The sequence below is a fragment of the Hemibagrus wyckioides genome, linkage group LG26, assembly GCF_019097595.1.
Source record: "Hemibagrus wyckioides isolate EC202008001 linkage group LG26, SWU_Hwy_1.0, whole genome shotgun sequence".
Taxonomy (NCBI): Eukaryota; Metazoa; Chordata; class Actinopteri; order Siluriformes; family Bagridae; genus Hemibagrus; species Hemibagrus wyckioides.
This window is the reverse complement of record NC_080735.1, coordinates 22,589,674-22,608,196: the sequence shown is the minus strand read 5'-3', so window position 1 is coordinate 22,608,196 and position 18,523 is coordinate 22,589,674. Positions and strand designations below refer to the sequence as shown.

At 39.7% G+C, this 18,523-nt stretch overlaps 1 protein-coding gene across 1 annotated transcript; it reads left to right on the top strand.

The window, feature by feature from the left end:
* Positions 1–10,158: 10,158 nt before the first annotated feature.
* On the top strand, positions 10,159–13,448 carry LOC131346715 (histidine-rich glycoprotein-like). Its single transcript, XM_058380288.1, has 2 exons — positions 10,159–10,248; positions 12,444–13,448. The coding sequence occupies exons 1-2, from the start codon at positions 10,159–10,161 to the stop codon at positions 13,446–13,448; spliced, it is 1,095 nt and encodes a 364-aa protein (XP_058236271.1).
* Positions 13,449–18,523: the final 5,075 nt, after the last annotated feature.

The following is an 18,523-nucleotide window of genomic DNA, read 5'->3' as shown; positions in this document are numbered from 1 at the left end:
CACAGAGCTACACAAACACAACACAGAGGTACACAAACAACACAGAGCTACACAAACACAACACAGAGCTACACAAACAACACAGAGCTACATAAACACAACACAGAGCTACATAAACACAACACAGAGCTACATAAACAACACAGAGCTACATAAACACAACACAGAGCTACATAAACAACACAGAGCTACATAAACACAACACAGAGCTACATAAACACAACACAGAGCTACATAAACACAACACAGAGCTACATAAACACAACACAGAGCTACATAAACAACACAGAGCTACATAAACACAACACAGAGCTACATAAACACAACACAGAGCTACATAAACAACACAGAGCTACATAAACAACACAGAGCTACATAAACACAACACAGAGCTACATAAACAACACAGAGCTACATAAACAACACAGAGCTACATAAACACAACACAGAGCTACATAAACAACACAGAGCTACATAAACAACACAGAGCTACATAAACACAACACAGAGCTACATAAACACAACACAGAGCTACATAAACACAACACAGAGCTACATAAACACAACACAGAGCTACATAAACACAACACAGAGCTACATAAACAACACACAGCTTCACAAACAACACAGAGCTACACAAACACAACACAGAGCTACATAAACAACACAGAGCTATACAAACACAACACAGAGCTACACAAACAACACAGAGCTACACAAACACAACACAGAGCTACATAAACACAACACAGAGCTACATAAACAACACACAGCTACACAAACAACACAGAGCTACACAAACAAAACACAGAGCTACATAAACAACACAGAGCTACACAAACACAACACAGAGCTACACAAACAACACAGAGCTACACAAACACAACACAGAGCTACATAAACAACACAGAGCTACATAAACAACACAGAGCTATACAAACAACACAGAGCTACACAAACACAACACAGAGCTACATAAACACAACACAGAGCTACACAAACACAACACAGAGCTACATAAACACAACACAGAGCTACACAAACACAACACAGAGCTATACAAACAACACAGAGCTACACAAACACAACACAGAGCTACATAAACACAACACAGAGCTACATAAACAACACAGAGCTACACAAACACAACACAGAGGTACACAAACAACACAGAGCTACACAAACACAACACAGAGGTACACAAACAACACAGAGCTACACAAACACAGCACAGAGCTACATAAACAACACAGAGCTACACAAACACAACACAGAGCTACACAAACACAACACAGAGCTACATAAACAACACAGAGCTACATAAACACAACACAGAGCTACATAAACACAACACAGAGCTACATAAACAACACAGAGCTACATAAACACAACACAGAGCTACATAAACACAACACAGAGCTACATAAACAACACAGAGCTACATAAACACAACACAGAGCTACATAAACACAACACAGAGCTACATAAACACAACACAGAGCTACATAAACAACACAGAGCTACATAAACACAACACAGAGCTACACAAACACAACACAGAGCTACATAAACACAACACAGAGCTACACAAACAACACAGAGCTACACAAACACAACACAGAGCTACACAAACACAACACAGAGCTACATAAACACAACACAGAGCTACATAAACAACACAGAGCTACACAAACAACACAGAGCTACACAAACAACACAGAGCTACACAAACACAACACAGAGCTACACAAACAACACAGAGCTACATAAACAACACAGAGCTACATAAACAACACAGAGCTACACAAACAACACAGAGCTACACAAACACAACACAGAGCTACATAAACAACACAGAGCTACACAAACAACACAGAGCTACATAAACACCACAGAGCTACACAAACAACACAGAGCTACACAAACAACACAGAGCTACACAAACACAACACAGAGCTACATAAACAACACAGAGCTACACAAACAACACAGAGCTACACAAACACAACACAGAGCTACATAAACAACACAGAGCTACACAAACAACACAGAGCTACACAAACAACACAGAGCTACACAAACAACACAGAGCTACATAAACAACACAGAGCTACACAAACAACACAGAGCTACACAAACAACACAGAGCTACACAAACAACACAGAGCTACATAAACAACACAGAGCTACACAAACACAACACAGAGCTACACAAACACAACACAGAGCTACATAAACAACACAGAGCTACACAAACACAACACAGAGCTACATAAACACAACACAGAGCTACACAAACACAACACAGAGCTACACAAACACAACACAGAGCTACATAAACACAACACAGAGCTACATAAACAACACAGAGCTACATAAACACAACACAGAGCTACATAAACACAACACAGAGCTACATAAACACAACACAGAGCTACACAAACACAACAGAGGTACACAAACACAACAGAGGTACATAAACACAACACAGAGCTACACAAACACAACACGGAGCTACACAAACACAACACAGAGCTAGATAAACAACACAGAGCTACATAAACACAACACAGAGCTACACAATCACAACACAGAGCTAGATAAACAACATAGAGCTACATAAACACAACACAGAGCTACATAAACACAACACAGAGCTACATAAACACAACACAGAGCTACATAAACAACACAGAGCTACACAAACACAACACAGAGCTACATAAACACAACACAGAGCTACATAAACACAACACAGAGCTACATAAACACAACACAGAGCTACATAAACACAACACAGAGATACACAAACACAACACAGAGCTACAGAAACACAACACAGAGCTACACAAACACAACACAGAGCTACATAAACTCAACACAGAGCTACATAAACACAACACAGAGCTACACAAACACAACACAGAGCTACATAAACACAACACAGAGCTACACAAACACAACACAGAGCTACATAAACACAACACAGAGCTACACAAACACAACACAGAGCTACACAAACACAACACAGAGCTACATAAACACAACACAGAGCTACACAAACACAACACAGAGCTACACAAACACAACAGAGGTACACAAACACAACACAGAGCTACACAAACACAACACAGAGCTACACAAACACAACACAGAGCTACACAAACACAACACAGAGCTACACAAACACAACACAGAGCTACACAAACACAACACAGAGCTACACAAACACAACACAGAGCTACACAAACACAACACAGAGCTACACAAACACAACACAGAGCTACACAAACACAACACAGAGCTACACAAACACAACACAGAGCTACACAAACTCAACACAGAGCTACAGAAACACAACACAGAGCTACATAAACACAACACAGAGCTACATAAACACAACAGAGGTACACAAACACAACACAGAGCTACACAAACACAACACAGAGCTACACAAACACAACACAGAGCTACAGAAACACAACACAGAGCTACATAAACACAACACAGAGCTACACAAACACAACACAGAGCTACATAAACACAACACAGAGCTACATAAACACAACAGAGGTACACAAACAGAACACAGAGCTACACAAACACAAAACAGAGCTACACAAACAGAACACAGAGCTACACAAACTCAACACAGAGCTACATAAACACAACACAGAGCTACATAAACACAACACAGAGCTACACAAACACAACAGAGGTACACAAACACAACAGAGGTACACAAACACAACACAGAGCTACACAAACACAACACAGAGCTACACAAACTCAACACAGAGCTACATAAACACAACACAGAGCTACATAAACACAACACAGAGCTACATAAACACAACAGAGGTACACAAACACAACAGAGGTACACAAACACAACACAGAGGTACACAAACACAACACAGAGCTACATAAACACAACACAGAGCTACACAAACACAACACAGAGCTACATAAACACAACACAGAGCTACACAAACACAACACAGAGCTACACAAACACAACACAGAGCTACATAAACACAACACAGAGCTACATAAACACAACACAGAGCTACACAAACACAACACAGAGCTACACAAACACAACACAGAGCTACATAAACACAACACAGAGCTACACAAACACAACACAGAGCTACATAAACACAACACAGAGCTACACAAACACAACACAGAGCTACACAAACACAACACAGAGCTACATAAACACAACACAGAGCTACATAAACACAACACAGAGCTACACAAACACAACAGAGGCACACAAACACAACAGAGGTACACAAACACAACACAGAGCTACAGAAACACAACACGGAGCTACATAAACACAACACGGAGCTACATAAACACAACACAGAGCTACACAAACACAACACAGAGCTACACAAACACAACACAGAGCTACACAAACACAACACAGAGCTACATAAACACAACACAGAGCTACATAAACACAACAGAGGTACACAAACACAACACAGAGCTACACAAACACAACACAGAGCTACACAAACACAACACAGAGCTACACAAACACAACACAGAGCTACACAAACTCAACACAGAGCTACAGAAACACAACACAGAGCTACATAAACACAACACAGAGCTACATAAACACAACAGAGGTACACAAACACCACACAGAGCTACACAAACACAACACAGAGCTACACAAACACAACACAGAGCTACAGAAACACAACACAGAGCTACATAAACACAACACAGAGCTACACAAACACAACACAGAGCTACATAAACACAACACAGAGCTACACAAACACAACACAGAGCTACATAAACACAACACAGAGCTACATAAACACAACACAGAGCTACATAAACACAACAGAGGTACACAAACACAACACAGAGCTACACAAACACAACACAGAGCTACACAAACTCAACACAGAGCTACACAAACACAACACAGAGCTACATAAACACAACACAGAGCTACATAAACACAACAGAGGTACACAAACACCACACAGAGCTACACAAACACAACACAGAGCTACACAAACACAACACAGAGCTACAGAAACACAACACAGAGCTACATAAACACAACACAGAGCTACACAAACACAACACAGAGCTACATAAACACAACACAGAGCTACACAAACACAACACAGAGCTACATAAACACAACACAGAGCTACATAAACACAACACAGAGCTACACAAACACAACAGAGGTACACAAACACAACAGAGGTACACAAACACAACACAGAGCTACAGAAACACAACACAGAGGTACATAAACACAACACAGAGCTACATAAACACAACACAGAGCTACATAAACACAACAGAGCTACAGAAACACAACACAGAGCTACATAAACACAACACAGAGCTACACAAACACAACACAGAGCTACACAAACACAACACAGAGCTACATAAACAACACAGAGCTACACAAACAACACAGAGCTACACAAACAACACAGAGCTACACAAACACAACACAGAGCTACACAAACACAACACAGAGCTACACAAACACAACACAGAGCTACATAAACAACACAGAGCTACACAAACAACACAGAGCTACACAAACAACACAGAGCTACACAAACACAACACAGAGCTACATAAACACAACATGGATCTACAAAAGACAATGTGTAAAGGACATTAGACAGTGAACGGTCACTAACTTCCTCCTGCTTAACTCTGACAGACAGAGGTGCTAGTATTGGGACCACATGGAGCTAGAAGTGAGCTTTCTGATTACAGAGTAACGGTGGATGGTCTTTCCGTTTCATCTCAGAAATATTGCTAAGAAATATAATATCACTACCTGATGCAGAAAATCTTGTTGATGCCTTTGTTAGCTCTAGGTTGGATTATTGTAATGCCTTACTGGCTGGATGTTCCAGTAGGAGCAGAAACAAACTCCAGTTAGTCTTTTTGCTTGTTTCTCAGGTTGTGGACATATTTGGCTGCAAGCTTGCAGCATTTCTCCTTTTCTCCCAGCAGCACGGACAGTTTCTCTAAATTACTTCCAGCTCTGAAACCCAGGGATGATGTCTCCTAATGACTAGAAGTAGTGTTGCTGAATTTCTTTATATTTAGTGCATTGTGTAAGAAAATGCAGCTCTGTCTCTACAGCTCTGAGGTGACAGTAGGAACACGTCCTCTCTAGAGCACCAGGTTTGTGTGCGTCAGCACTCCTCTACAGGCAGCCTGTCTTCACTCAGCCTGGATTTTGCCAATGTTTTCCTCAGGTTTGAATTGGTTACTGAGGTTTGGTAGGTTTTCAAGTTCAAGATTTGGATAGTTCTGTCCACTATTCCTATGTATTTTTCTCTTCCTTTTGTTATAATTTGATTGGGTTTGATTGTGTGGTTCTGGGTGATCTTGAGGCTGAACTGTTTTGGTGATGATTGGTCAGTAAGTCTTAGGATGAGGAGGTAGACGGGCTCCTTTCAATACCCTTGATAGTTCAGGGCTTTGTGTCAAATGGAGATTAATTCCCCAGACCTGCCTGATTCATTCTAATGCCCTGCTTATGGTTGGTGTCTGATCACTGGAAAACCTCTTGCTGCTGCTAAGGATGCCCCACATGGACAGCCTAATATATAACGAGATACATGGAGCCGGTGTGAATAGTACCACCTCGAAACCATTAAGAGGGCTTTGGCATTAATTAGTCTGAACAGTTTTGCACTCAAGTCAGTGAACAGTTGATAACTTCAACAAGACATAACTAGAATCAGTCTCCTGGTTATGTAACCACACATTTTATCCATATATTTTAGTTGACAAGGTCTCATTTTCAGTTTGGTTCCTCTCAAGGTTTCTTCTTCATGTTGTGTCAGGGAGTTTTTGTCTTCAAAACCTTCACCTCTGACTCACTCATAAGGGAAGAATTTATGTTAAATTTAGAAAAAAAATTCCAGAATTTAAATTCCAGAATTTATAGATTTCTGTAAAACTGCTTTGTGACAATGTAAAGTGCTATTTTGTTTAGTAGATGTTACATGTTAATATAACTTCTGTTATTGGAGCTACCACAAGAATTTCAGTGGGCACTTTTCAGCAATTGAAATGAAAAATGTAAAGCTGATGACATGGTCTACCTCCAGGACAGGTTCATTAACTCTCTCAAGATGGATTACTGTGACTGATTGTAATTTATTAATTACATGTTGCTCCAAAAGCTCATTGGCCATCAGACATGAGCTTGTTCATATGCATGCATATATAAAATTCTTCCAGAAAGATCAAGGAAGATCATATTGAACCAGTTCCAGATGAAGATCCTAAAACAGTGTTGGAGATCAGCTGAAGTATGTGCATGCCACTAGAATGAGTCAAACATACACACAATGCAGACACACCTGAGTATCAGAATGTATGAGAACAAACAGGAAAAACTGCACCACCCTGGATTGAATAACCAGGATTCATACACAAACAAACACAAACACAAACACACACACACACACACACACACACACAACATGTTCCCTAATGGAAACAAAAAAATTGTTTAAAAGGTTAAAAGAAATATATAGATAATGATTACAAGATTCAAGCAAATATATAACTAAATAAATAAAATAATGCATCAATTAAAAAGTAATAATAAAAATAATAAAAGAGACCACAATTATGATGTCTAAATCTAGCAAAAAGAAAAGAAAAAAAAGAAAATTAAAAAAAAAAAAAAAAAAAACGGATTATAAAATGAGTTTAGGGATGCAGAGTTAAAAATAACCCACAGGCTGACTACATGAAGGGATACATGAGGTCACATAGATCGATGTGATATTTGCAGGACATGCAGGTACTGACCATTGAAAAAATAAACAATATGGGTATGATTGATGGACTTGCAAAGGTAGAGAATTCTTTAGAATTGCCAAAGATCTACATATCCATTTATCACAAAGTCTAAGAGAGATTTTCAAATTCAAATTTTATTTATCAGATACAAAATCATACACAGTACAACATGTAGTGAAATACTTTTTTACAACTGCCCTTGTTCCAAGAAAAAGAAGAATAGAATAAATTTAAGTGAATAGACATAAACATTTAGGGAATAGATAAATAAATACTGTCTAAGAAAGGAAGACACAAACCTCAGACCCTTGATAAAATTTAGGAGAAAAGAATAGAATAAAAAAAATAACACAAATAAGCCACCATCCTTCCGGTGCTTACGACTGGACAACTCCCACTGACCCATAAATTCGTTATGCTAATCGTAATGCATTTAAAAAGTGCACATGTATACACAGCGTTTTAAACAGGTACAAAAGAAACATTAACCATTAGACATTCAACGTGCCTACTTAAGTCCACACTCCTGCCAACGAAGCACTACGTGAATTATGTAATAAAACTATGAGACCATTATTCAAACAACTTGAACATTATTACAAATAAACCTACTGTGCACAAGGGTCATAAATACTCGGCCACTGCAACATGTGTTTGTGAGCACAGAGACTTTTTCCATGTCTTTTTGTGTTGAATGTAATCATTGGCTTTGTTTTGTCGTGAACAATGATTCCTTCTCCAATTTAAATGCATCTTTAAGCAATTCAGTCCCATTAGTGCCAGAGTAGCTAGCTCTAGCAGCATCAGGGTTGAACAGCTACAAGATGGCACACTGCAATGATACACACTGCAGCTTTCCAACATGGCAGCACCAAACTCCACGACCCACAACACACCTGACCTCCACATTCATAGTCACTCACCTGTTCTTCATTACACACCCAGTCCCTGTGCACCTTTACATTCACTCTTGAGTTACAGCCATTCTGCCGAGTTTACTCTCTATCCCCCCCATGTTCTGATGATAAGCTTTTGTTTATGTTACTCTTATCTGTTTTTGATCCTGTTTTGCTCATTGTTGCTGTTTTCTGCCTCTGGCGTTTATAAGCTGTTTGTTGATCACCTGACTGTTTCCTGTTTGCCTATTTTTGAAATTGCCTTAAGATTTGGATTTTTTGCTTGATTTATTATTAAACATAGTTAAACTGCACTCATCTCAGCATCTTTGTTGTGACAATTATTATTATTATTATTATTTTTAGTAGTAGTATATTAATTATTTTCAATTGCAGCAGTGTATTGTATTTAAACTAAGAGTATCATGCACATGGAATGTCAATGATGCCTTTTAATCTTAAATTTTTACTCTATAAGAGGTTAGTTGTGTGTCAGTGCCATGTGAGTAGCAGAGTAATGGTGTGTCAGAGGTTTGTCCCTAATTAAAAGCACAAGTTTGCCTTCATTGCTTCATTAGCTGGACATTTGCCCACTGCTGTTTATTTAATCAAAACAAATAACTTGTCCATCATCAGAGAGTTAAATCTGACTGATGACTATGAGAAATAATATGTGAAGGTGCTTTCCTATTTTTTTCACATGGCATTCCTACCTGCTTACGCACATTTCTCATAAGTCACAAAGTGTTCCCATGGAGCATTCATATCAACAACAAGCTTTTTTCATACCAACAAACGTGTGAACTGTTTAGGCTGCCTCTCACTAATCTTTAATATAATTCCTCAAACTTCCAGGTTTTAGTTCAGTCAACCTTTGAGTTGTTAAGGCCTGATTAAGGTGATTAATAGGAGGAGGATGCCTTCTTAAATTCACATATACATTAGCAAGTGGCCAATTTGTACTCCATTATCTAATGACAAAGCAAACTGATTATATTTAAATGAATCCTATATTTACTGACACATTAACTGTAGTGCTTAAAGACCATATGCTTTATGTAATAATTTATGAGTGCATCCAGAGAGTAGGGTTTATTGACTAATTCAGCAGATGGCTCAGCCTGTGGTGAAAGCTAGTGGTCATGAGCTCCATTTGAAATAAAATGCAGATATTGTGTTAAAATGAAGGGGTGTGAGAGAAACATGGTTGTGAAGTTTTTTCTGAGGTGGCAAGGAGCAACCACTAGGCTGAAGAAAAATACCATAGCTGGAAAAAAAGAAAGTATGAAACACAAATGGGAGAAAGACAAACCACAAAAAGAAAGCTACACATTGCAAACAGTAGAGAGGGAGAAATAAAAAAGAAGGATGAGAAGTGGAAAAGAGTGACACTGAGGAGGTGGTTACAATCTACAATACAGACATGACCATTCCTAGAGTGCCCCCAGTGAAGCAGTGGTCATCAGTGAATGGACCTTTGAACTTTGAGATTGACACAAACTGTAGCATAAGCGTAACAACACAGTCAACCCATTCTGAATTCCTCAGACGTCAGAAATTTTCAATTAGTATCATTTCACCTTTCTATTTCATATCTAACCCTAACCCATGGATATATCTAACCCTAACCCATGGATATATCTCATCCTAACTCTAACCCATGGATATATCTCATCCTAACTCTAACCCATGGATATATCTAACCCTAACTCTTTCCCTAACCCTAACTCTAACCCTAAACCAGGTGGTGGTGGCTCAAGTGGTTAAGGATCTGGGTCGTTGACTGGAAGATCGGGGGTTCAAATCCCAGCACTGCCAAGTTGCCATTGTTGGGCCCTTGAGCAAGGCCCTTAACCCTCTCTGCTCCAGGGCTGCTGTTTCATGGCTGACCCTGTGCTCTGACCCCAACATCCAAGGAGGGGCTATGTGAAGAAAGAATTTCACTGTGCTGTAATGTATATGTGACAAATAAAGGCTACATAAAAAAAATATATATATATATAATGTATATAAACCCTTAGATATATTTAACTCTAACCCTAACTCTTACCATAACCCATGGAAATATCTAACTAAACCTACTAACCCTAACCCTAAGTGATGTTCATCCCGGGCGATACCTGGACAACTTGCTAATCCTACCGTTGCCCATTATCTATGTGTTTGGGTGTGGGTGTGTTGTTTGTTTGTTATTCAATGACTAGTTATTTCTGTTGTTGTTGTTGTTGTTGTTCTTTCAGCTACTCCCTGTTCGCAGTCACCAAACACACCGAATCATTTGGTCTGCATGTTTCGATGTTTCGACGCAACCCTCCCATTTAATCTGGGCTTGGGACCAGCACTGACAGTTAACTCTTCAGGAATTGAACCTGGGCCACGGCAATGAGAGCACAGGATCCTGCCGCTGGTCCACCAGGAGGTACTAATTACTAGTTATTTCTGTAACCAATCATATTTATTATTTTGCAGAAAAAAGCCTTTTTTAATAATAATAATAATAATAATAATAATAATAATAATAATAATAATAATAATAATAATGGGCCTTGCATTTTTTACTCTGTGTATAGGTCTTAAATCATTGTTGGAAAATATTGTGAAGATTAAGAGCTGAAAGGCAAATGCTATTTATTATAATTAAAATAATGATAGGATTAACCATGGTGCAGACATTAAATATGTTGTTATAGTGTCTTGATCAAACTGAACTACCCTTTAATACTTGAAAAGAAGAAAACAAATAAAAAACCCTTTCAGAAAATCTGCATTACTAATATAAAGCAATGTTATATTTCCCATACTTTCCCCATCCTAGCTCTGGAAAAAAATAAGAGACCACTGCCCAATCTCCAGATTTGAACCGTATTGAAAACCTCTGGAATGGAAAATGGATGGTCACAAACCATCAAGAAAAGCTGAGCTGTTTGCAGAAAGAGTGGTATAAAGTTATACCACAGGCAGACTCTCTATGTCCTGCTCGGTCCGGCAGTATATATACTTTTAAACGTTTAATTAATCATCCTTCAATGATCATAACACAAAAAGAACAGCAAAGATGAAAAAAATGATTGCACCTTATTTATATTGAAAATTCACTATGTACTGTGAGAAGTGCTCTTCACTTGCCCTAAGAATGCAAGATTTAGGAAAGTATAAATTCTTGTTTCATTAAAACAGTTTTATCTATTGTTACATATTATCTTTAACCACCAGGGGGCGATAGAGGATTATTGTGTCACTGTATGCTGTGTGCGTTCACCTCCATGCATGTACTTCTCTGTACAATACTCTGAGCCTAAGGCTAAACACACACCTGCAAAAATTATTTTTCCTCACACAAAAATGTATTTTAAAAAAAAGGAAGACATTTAGCATTTAATTATTTCCAGTTAGCATACATGAGATTTTTTGTTCAATGGTAAAACTGCTTTTAAATGTCAAATTGTTTGCTGTGTATTTGACTTCAAATGTACAGTTTGTAATCAGATTCCATCACTGTTACAGATAAATAAATACATATCAATAAATAAATAAATAAATAAATAAATACATGTGAATAAATAAATAAATAAATAAATACATATAAATAAATAAATAAATGAATACAAATAAATAAATAAATAAATAAATAAATACAGATCTTTTCACTTTAGTGTTTGTTATGTCTGGGTTTTTTTTGTTTGTTTTTTTGTGCTTAATCTGCCCCAGCACCACCACAGCGCCACCACAGCGCCACCACAGCACTACCACAGCACTACCACAGCACTACCACAGCACCACCACAGCGCCACCACAGCACTACCACAGCACTACCACAGCACCACCACAGCGCCACCACAGCACTACCACAGCGCCGCCACAGCACTACCACAGCACTACCACAGCACCACCACAGCGCCACCACAGCACTACCACAGCGCCGCCACAGCACTACCACAGCACTACCACAGCACTACCACAGCACCACCACAGCGCCACCACAGCACTACCACAACACTACCACAGCACCACCACAGCGCCACCACAGCACTACCACAGCACTGCCACAGCACTACCACAGCACTACCACAACACTACCACAGCACCACCACAGCGCCACCACAGCACTACCACAGCACTGCCACAGCACTACCACAGCACCGCCACAGCACTACCACAGCACCACCACAGCGCCACCACAGCACCACCACAGCGCCACCACAGCACTACCACAGCGCCGCCACAGCACTACCACAGCACTACCACAGCACCGCCACAGCACTACCACAGCACCACCACAGCACTACCACAGCACCGCCACAGCGCTACCACAGCACCACCACAGCACTACCACAGCACTACCACAGCACCACCACAGCACCACCACAGCACCACCACAGCACTACCACAGTGCCGCCACAGCACTACCACAGCACCACCACAGCGCCACCACAGCACTACCACAGCGCCGCCACAGCACTGCCACAGCACTACCACAGCGCCGCCACAGCGCCGCCACAGCACCACCACAGCACCGCCACAGCACCGCCACAGCACTGCCACAGCACCGCCACAGCACCGCCACAGCACCGCCACAGCACCGCCACAGCGCCGCCACAGCACCGCCACAGCGCCACCACAGCGCCGCCACAGCACTACCACAGGATTTCCCTCATTTTCATTTCCATTTTCATTTATTCTAAAACAATAGTCCTGTTTGTGTACACTGTCTGAAAACCAGGGATGGAAGCATTCACGTCCAGAACATCCTTGTGCAGACATTTCTCAGTGAAGTGAACAACACTGCACTTCCAGTACTTCCACGGGGTCCCAAACAGTGCTCTGAGCTTGTCCATCTTATTTCCAAGAGACCCCACATTTCCCATGATGACAGAAGGAATGAAAAGCTTGGAGTATCACCTCTTTGCCTTCATTTTCTATCCAGCTGTGAATCTTTCGACGGTCTCAACAGAAATATCAGTCCACGTTCTGGAGCTTGGCACAGATCTTCATAGCACCAGCATAATAAATAAAACTTGTGTCTAAACAGACTAAAGCTTAGAAATAAGAAAAAAGAAGAACAAAGGAACAAAAAGTGAGAAATATCTAGGGAGAAAAACCTGATATAGGTAAGATAAGGGAGCTGCTGCATTTGGATATCTATTTACATGATGTCATCTTGCAGGCCATCATAATGGATGTACATTTAATGATAAATTGAAAACGTTTCCACCATCATGGTCTGCCACAAAAAAAAGATTTTCCATATTCCATTTTTTTTTTATTTTTCCTTTAGTTGTACAAATATTATTTTCTATTCCCTTCACCAAAAAACACTACTTTCCTGAATGAGGTTTCTTGCTCATGTCAGCTTTCTGGCCTCTGGCTTGCTCATTAGAGATCTATAAGACATCTGGGTTTGTGTAAAGCTGCTCTGTGGTTATTTCTACTGGTAACACTGTAGATAAAAAATAAAACTGAATTTAAAACACTAGAATTCTGAAACTAGCTGAAGACTATAAAGCTGACTGATGATTATGTGGCATGACATTATAGCTTTGTGTTAGATTACCAGCCAGACTAAATGGATGATAAAGGTATGTTAAGGAAACAGCACTAATCACCGCTACTGGTCAGGTTTGTAATAATAAGGAGAAACTGCTCCAGCTACGATGTTCTCAGCACCTAAGCCAAGTGTGTTCCTGCGCCACAATTTGGCAGAACCATGTAATGGCAGTTCTATTAACACTTGTAGGATGTGTCATGGCAACAGCGAGAGAAAGTGTGTAAGTGGGGAGCCACATGGTGCCATGGAAACAGAGCACATATTTACTAAAAATTAGTCCTGGGCCTGAGAGTGTGTGAGACATGAGCATAGATTGGCATGAGCAGCAGTTCACTCAAGAGAAAGAAAAAACAATTCAAAGATCCTGTTGCTAACACATGTTTCATTTGAAAAAGCTGCAATGATATTTAAAGGCCTTAGAAAACATCCACGGTTGTGTTTACATGTCATAGACACACCCTCTAAAGGCTTTAGGCTACACAGTCACCAAGGCCCTGCAACATAGTGGTCCTGTTCTACAGAGTATTAAAGGTCACATCCTTCATTTCCATCTGCTACAGCTCCAGAACTTCCAACTCTAAGTGCAAGTGGCACCAGAAGAAGTGCAGAAAAAAAAATCATCATCAGAAGTGCAGAAAAATTACTGGCTGTCAGTTCCCCACCAGATGTCAGGTGAAGAAAAGAGAAGGAAATCATGGCTGACTCCTCACATCCCAGCCACTTTCTTTTTCAACATTTCCCTTCATAATCAAAACCCAGAGTAAGATCCATGAAATCCTGTAATGGACACCAGCACAGTGTCTTCTCCTCTGATGTACAGGCAGACACTATAAAACACATGTACAATTCAACTGTAATTGCATGAACACATGCAGTAATTGCACAGTGCTGCCCCCATGATTTCCACCAGTGATAAACATTGTTCAGAAATTAACACACAGCATTCACATCAGCATTCTGTGTTCATGTAAACACACAGTGCACCCTTTATGGGTCAGATCACAGTCAAAAAATTAGCAAGGTTTTGCTGTGTTGGTTTTGCTGTCTCCTAATGCACCATTATCTAGAAAGAGTATCATTATTGAGCAGTGGAAGGAGCTTGAGCAGGAAGTGGTCATACCCTGTGCTTTGGTGTGTACTCAAACTGACAAGTGTTTGCTTTGAATGTTGAATCACAGCAAGCGTAGATTGTCATCGATCATACTAATTATAGCCAATTAAAGCTCTTATTCCTCTACTGATGTGCTTAATGGATCAATACACACACACACACACACACATGCTAAAGTAATGTATACCAGTAATCACAGAGTAGTCTGCAGATCTGTCTGCCGGTCTGTATCTGTATGTAAATATATTCAATACGAAGATTTAGAATTTTAAAATCATGAAATGTTGAGTTCCTGCCAACAGGAGGTTCTCACCTCAAATATTAGATTCTCAACCTATATACATATACATGTATATATATTTAGAAAGCCAAAACACACACACACACACACACATACAAACTTGACTGAGAAGAAGACTGTAACAAATGATAAGAAAAGAGAAAGAATACATGGCTAAATAGGACTCTTCAGGTGGACGAGTTGGAAAAGTGCTGATCTCACTTTCTGTAGCATAGCTCATCATCTCAGAACAGATGTAGTTAATCATGCCTAGAGCCATAGGATACTATAGACATAAAGCTGAAAACTCATAAAAGTGACCTTTATGCTCAAAGTGAAGCTTTTAACACAATTTAATTAAATCAGTTTACACTGTACACTTCCTCATCAACAGCTAGAGAATACACTCAGTTTATACTTTATATCTTTTTTCCTGGAGAGTATGGTCTGTTTATACTTCAGGACTACAAATTCACAAGGAAGCTGAAGATGCCGTAGTCTGTGTTCAAGGACATTTCAGGATTAATCTCCTTCTGTAATATGATAATCTAACATGGAGGAGAAACACGACCCCATCAGAGCCTGAACGATAGGTCAGAGTGATGGCCAGGGTTAAGGGCAGCAGAAAAGGACAGGATATTTTAGCCATGGCGAAAAGTAGACTTTCTTGGTGTGTGTAGAGGAGAGTTAGTCAAAGTAGGCAGGTAGATGAGAAAATGTCAAGAAAGAGAAACTGACCTGGGGGAAGCTAGAGGATATTGTGGACTTATTCTCATCATCAGAGCCACTCATCATGCCATAAACCATTAGGGCACCAGCTTGTGCACTTTCCCAGTCCAGCATTATACTGTACAATACTTAGACCTAGTATTGTAACAGAATTCTCTGATCGTGAGCTGAGATCGGTGGTGCTAGAGCATAGAGGCTGACACTCACTGGCGGTCAGTCCATTGCCACTGCAATCAAGGCAGCGACAGTGCCAGAGGATGAGCACGTCTGTGATGCTGATCTTAAATTCAGCAATATGACAACAGCATAGGTGTTAAAGCCAAACTCATGGAACAGCACAGTAATAGTGATGGAGCAACATAAACTAATGTTAACTGACAGAACAAATTTCCTTACCTCAAGTTCTCTTTGACATGTTTGTGTTTATTTAACCCCGTTTTCTAAACAAGTTAATTTCTAAATCACGCTGATTGATGATTCAGTAGAACATAGCCATTTTCTTTAATCACAGGTCAAACATTAGCAGCTATTCATCGTATATTTTAATCTGGAGAACACACATTATCCCACAATCTGCACTGTATGCTCTTGAACTACAGTACCTGAGCAAACATCTGGTTTTCGCCACTCCTACCTCTATCAAAAGGTGTGGGTTATTTGTTGGTACCTCAAATGCAGATGGTTACAGCAGGAGGCACAGCTTTATGTGAATAGAGTGTTGAACTGAGATGTATAGATGCTGTCGCTCCCCCACTCTCACACGTTCAGTCAGGTTTGTTGATGGTGGATGCCCATGGATCCCAGGATGCCCTCATTTCTCGTTTTTAGTTATGCTGTCATAGCTAGTCTTGCTGGAGTCCCTGCATGCACACATTAGAGAACAAGAGCTTATCCAGTCATTTGTGATCTCTCTCTGCAGAGCAGCACATGCTACTGCCCAGGTGCCAGTGATCCTGACCGCTTCTGCTCTCTGAACATTCCAGGTCCATCTTGAGTACATACAGTTTTGACCAACTGAAAATCAGTGCTAAAAAAAGTGCTACTGAGGATGGCTGCACATGGCAAGTCTAATGATCTCTATGCGGTCACTGTAGAAGAAGCCAAAAGGATAGCTGTGAATGTTTTTCTTGGATAGCCTGCAATTTCTAAGAACAGCTTGCACTCAAGTCTCCATCATTGCACAGTTAGAATAGTATGGACTAGTTAAAACTGTAATAAATTGAGAAATTAATATGATATTTTAACTCTATAATACACAGTAATTGTACTATATAATATTATAGAAGAGAAATTGTTTATAATCAGACTCTCTGCTCTCAGTTTTTTTCTCAGCATCACCACTGGTTTGCTCATTAGCATGAATAAATGTAGAATTTATATTTCTATAGCGCTGACTTTTGTCACAGCCCATTGTTTAAAGTGCTATAAAAATAAAACTGAATTAAATAAAAGCAAGAATTGTTTAAAAGAAGGTTGTGATAAATGCTTTTAAAAGTTATTTGAAGATGAAAGACAATCCTCATCTGAGGCTGAAATCTCTTTAACGAGCGCCGTGGCCCTAATAACTGAAACATTTATTGTGTTGTATCTGATGAGCTGTGCTCATGAGCTCCAACCTTTTCTAAGATTTTGAAGATGTTGGAGATTCTGGAGATATGAAATGGCAGGGTAATTTGGCAAATCACATGGGTAAAGGCCAGGTTTCTTATTGCTTCAATAACTGCTAGTGTGAAAGCGCAACAGAGCCGATGTTATAAGAGGCCCAATTTCTCTGAGTGAATGAATTTAACACAGTGTGCTGGATTGGGTTAAAGGAATAAATCCAGAAAGATCTTGTTATGTCGATCTAGCTCAATTTTCTATTTTGATTTTGTTAGTAAAAAATTCACACAACAGCTGAAAGTGATTCTGATACAGGCTGGTGATATCTTGAATCGAGTTAGCATAGCTCTTTTTCTGAATAGAAATTATAGGTTATTATTCTGAGTGACGATCAGAGTGCTTTTATTCTTAACAAGGCAATTTCAAAGATTACTGGTTAAATTTGACACCAATTATATTTCAATGCTCAAGCAGTTTTCTTTAAAGTGCAGTTATGATCATTATGCTATCGTACGGGGTGA

Coding starts and splice junctions, on each gene's coding strand:
- LOC131346715 (XM_058380288.1), top strand. CDS start 10,159: ATGACCATTCCTAGAGTGCCCCCAGTGAAGCAGTGGTCATCAGTGAAT. Junction 10,249..12,443: donor ACACAAACTGTAGCATAAGC/GTAACAACACAG, acceptor AATCTGCCCCAG/CACCACCACAGCGCCACCAC.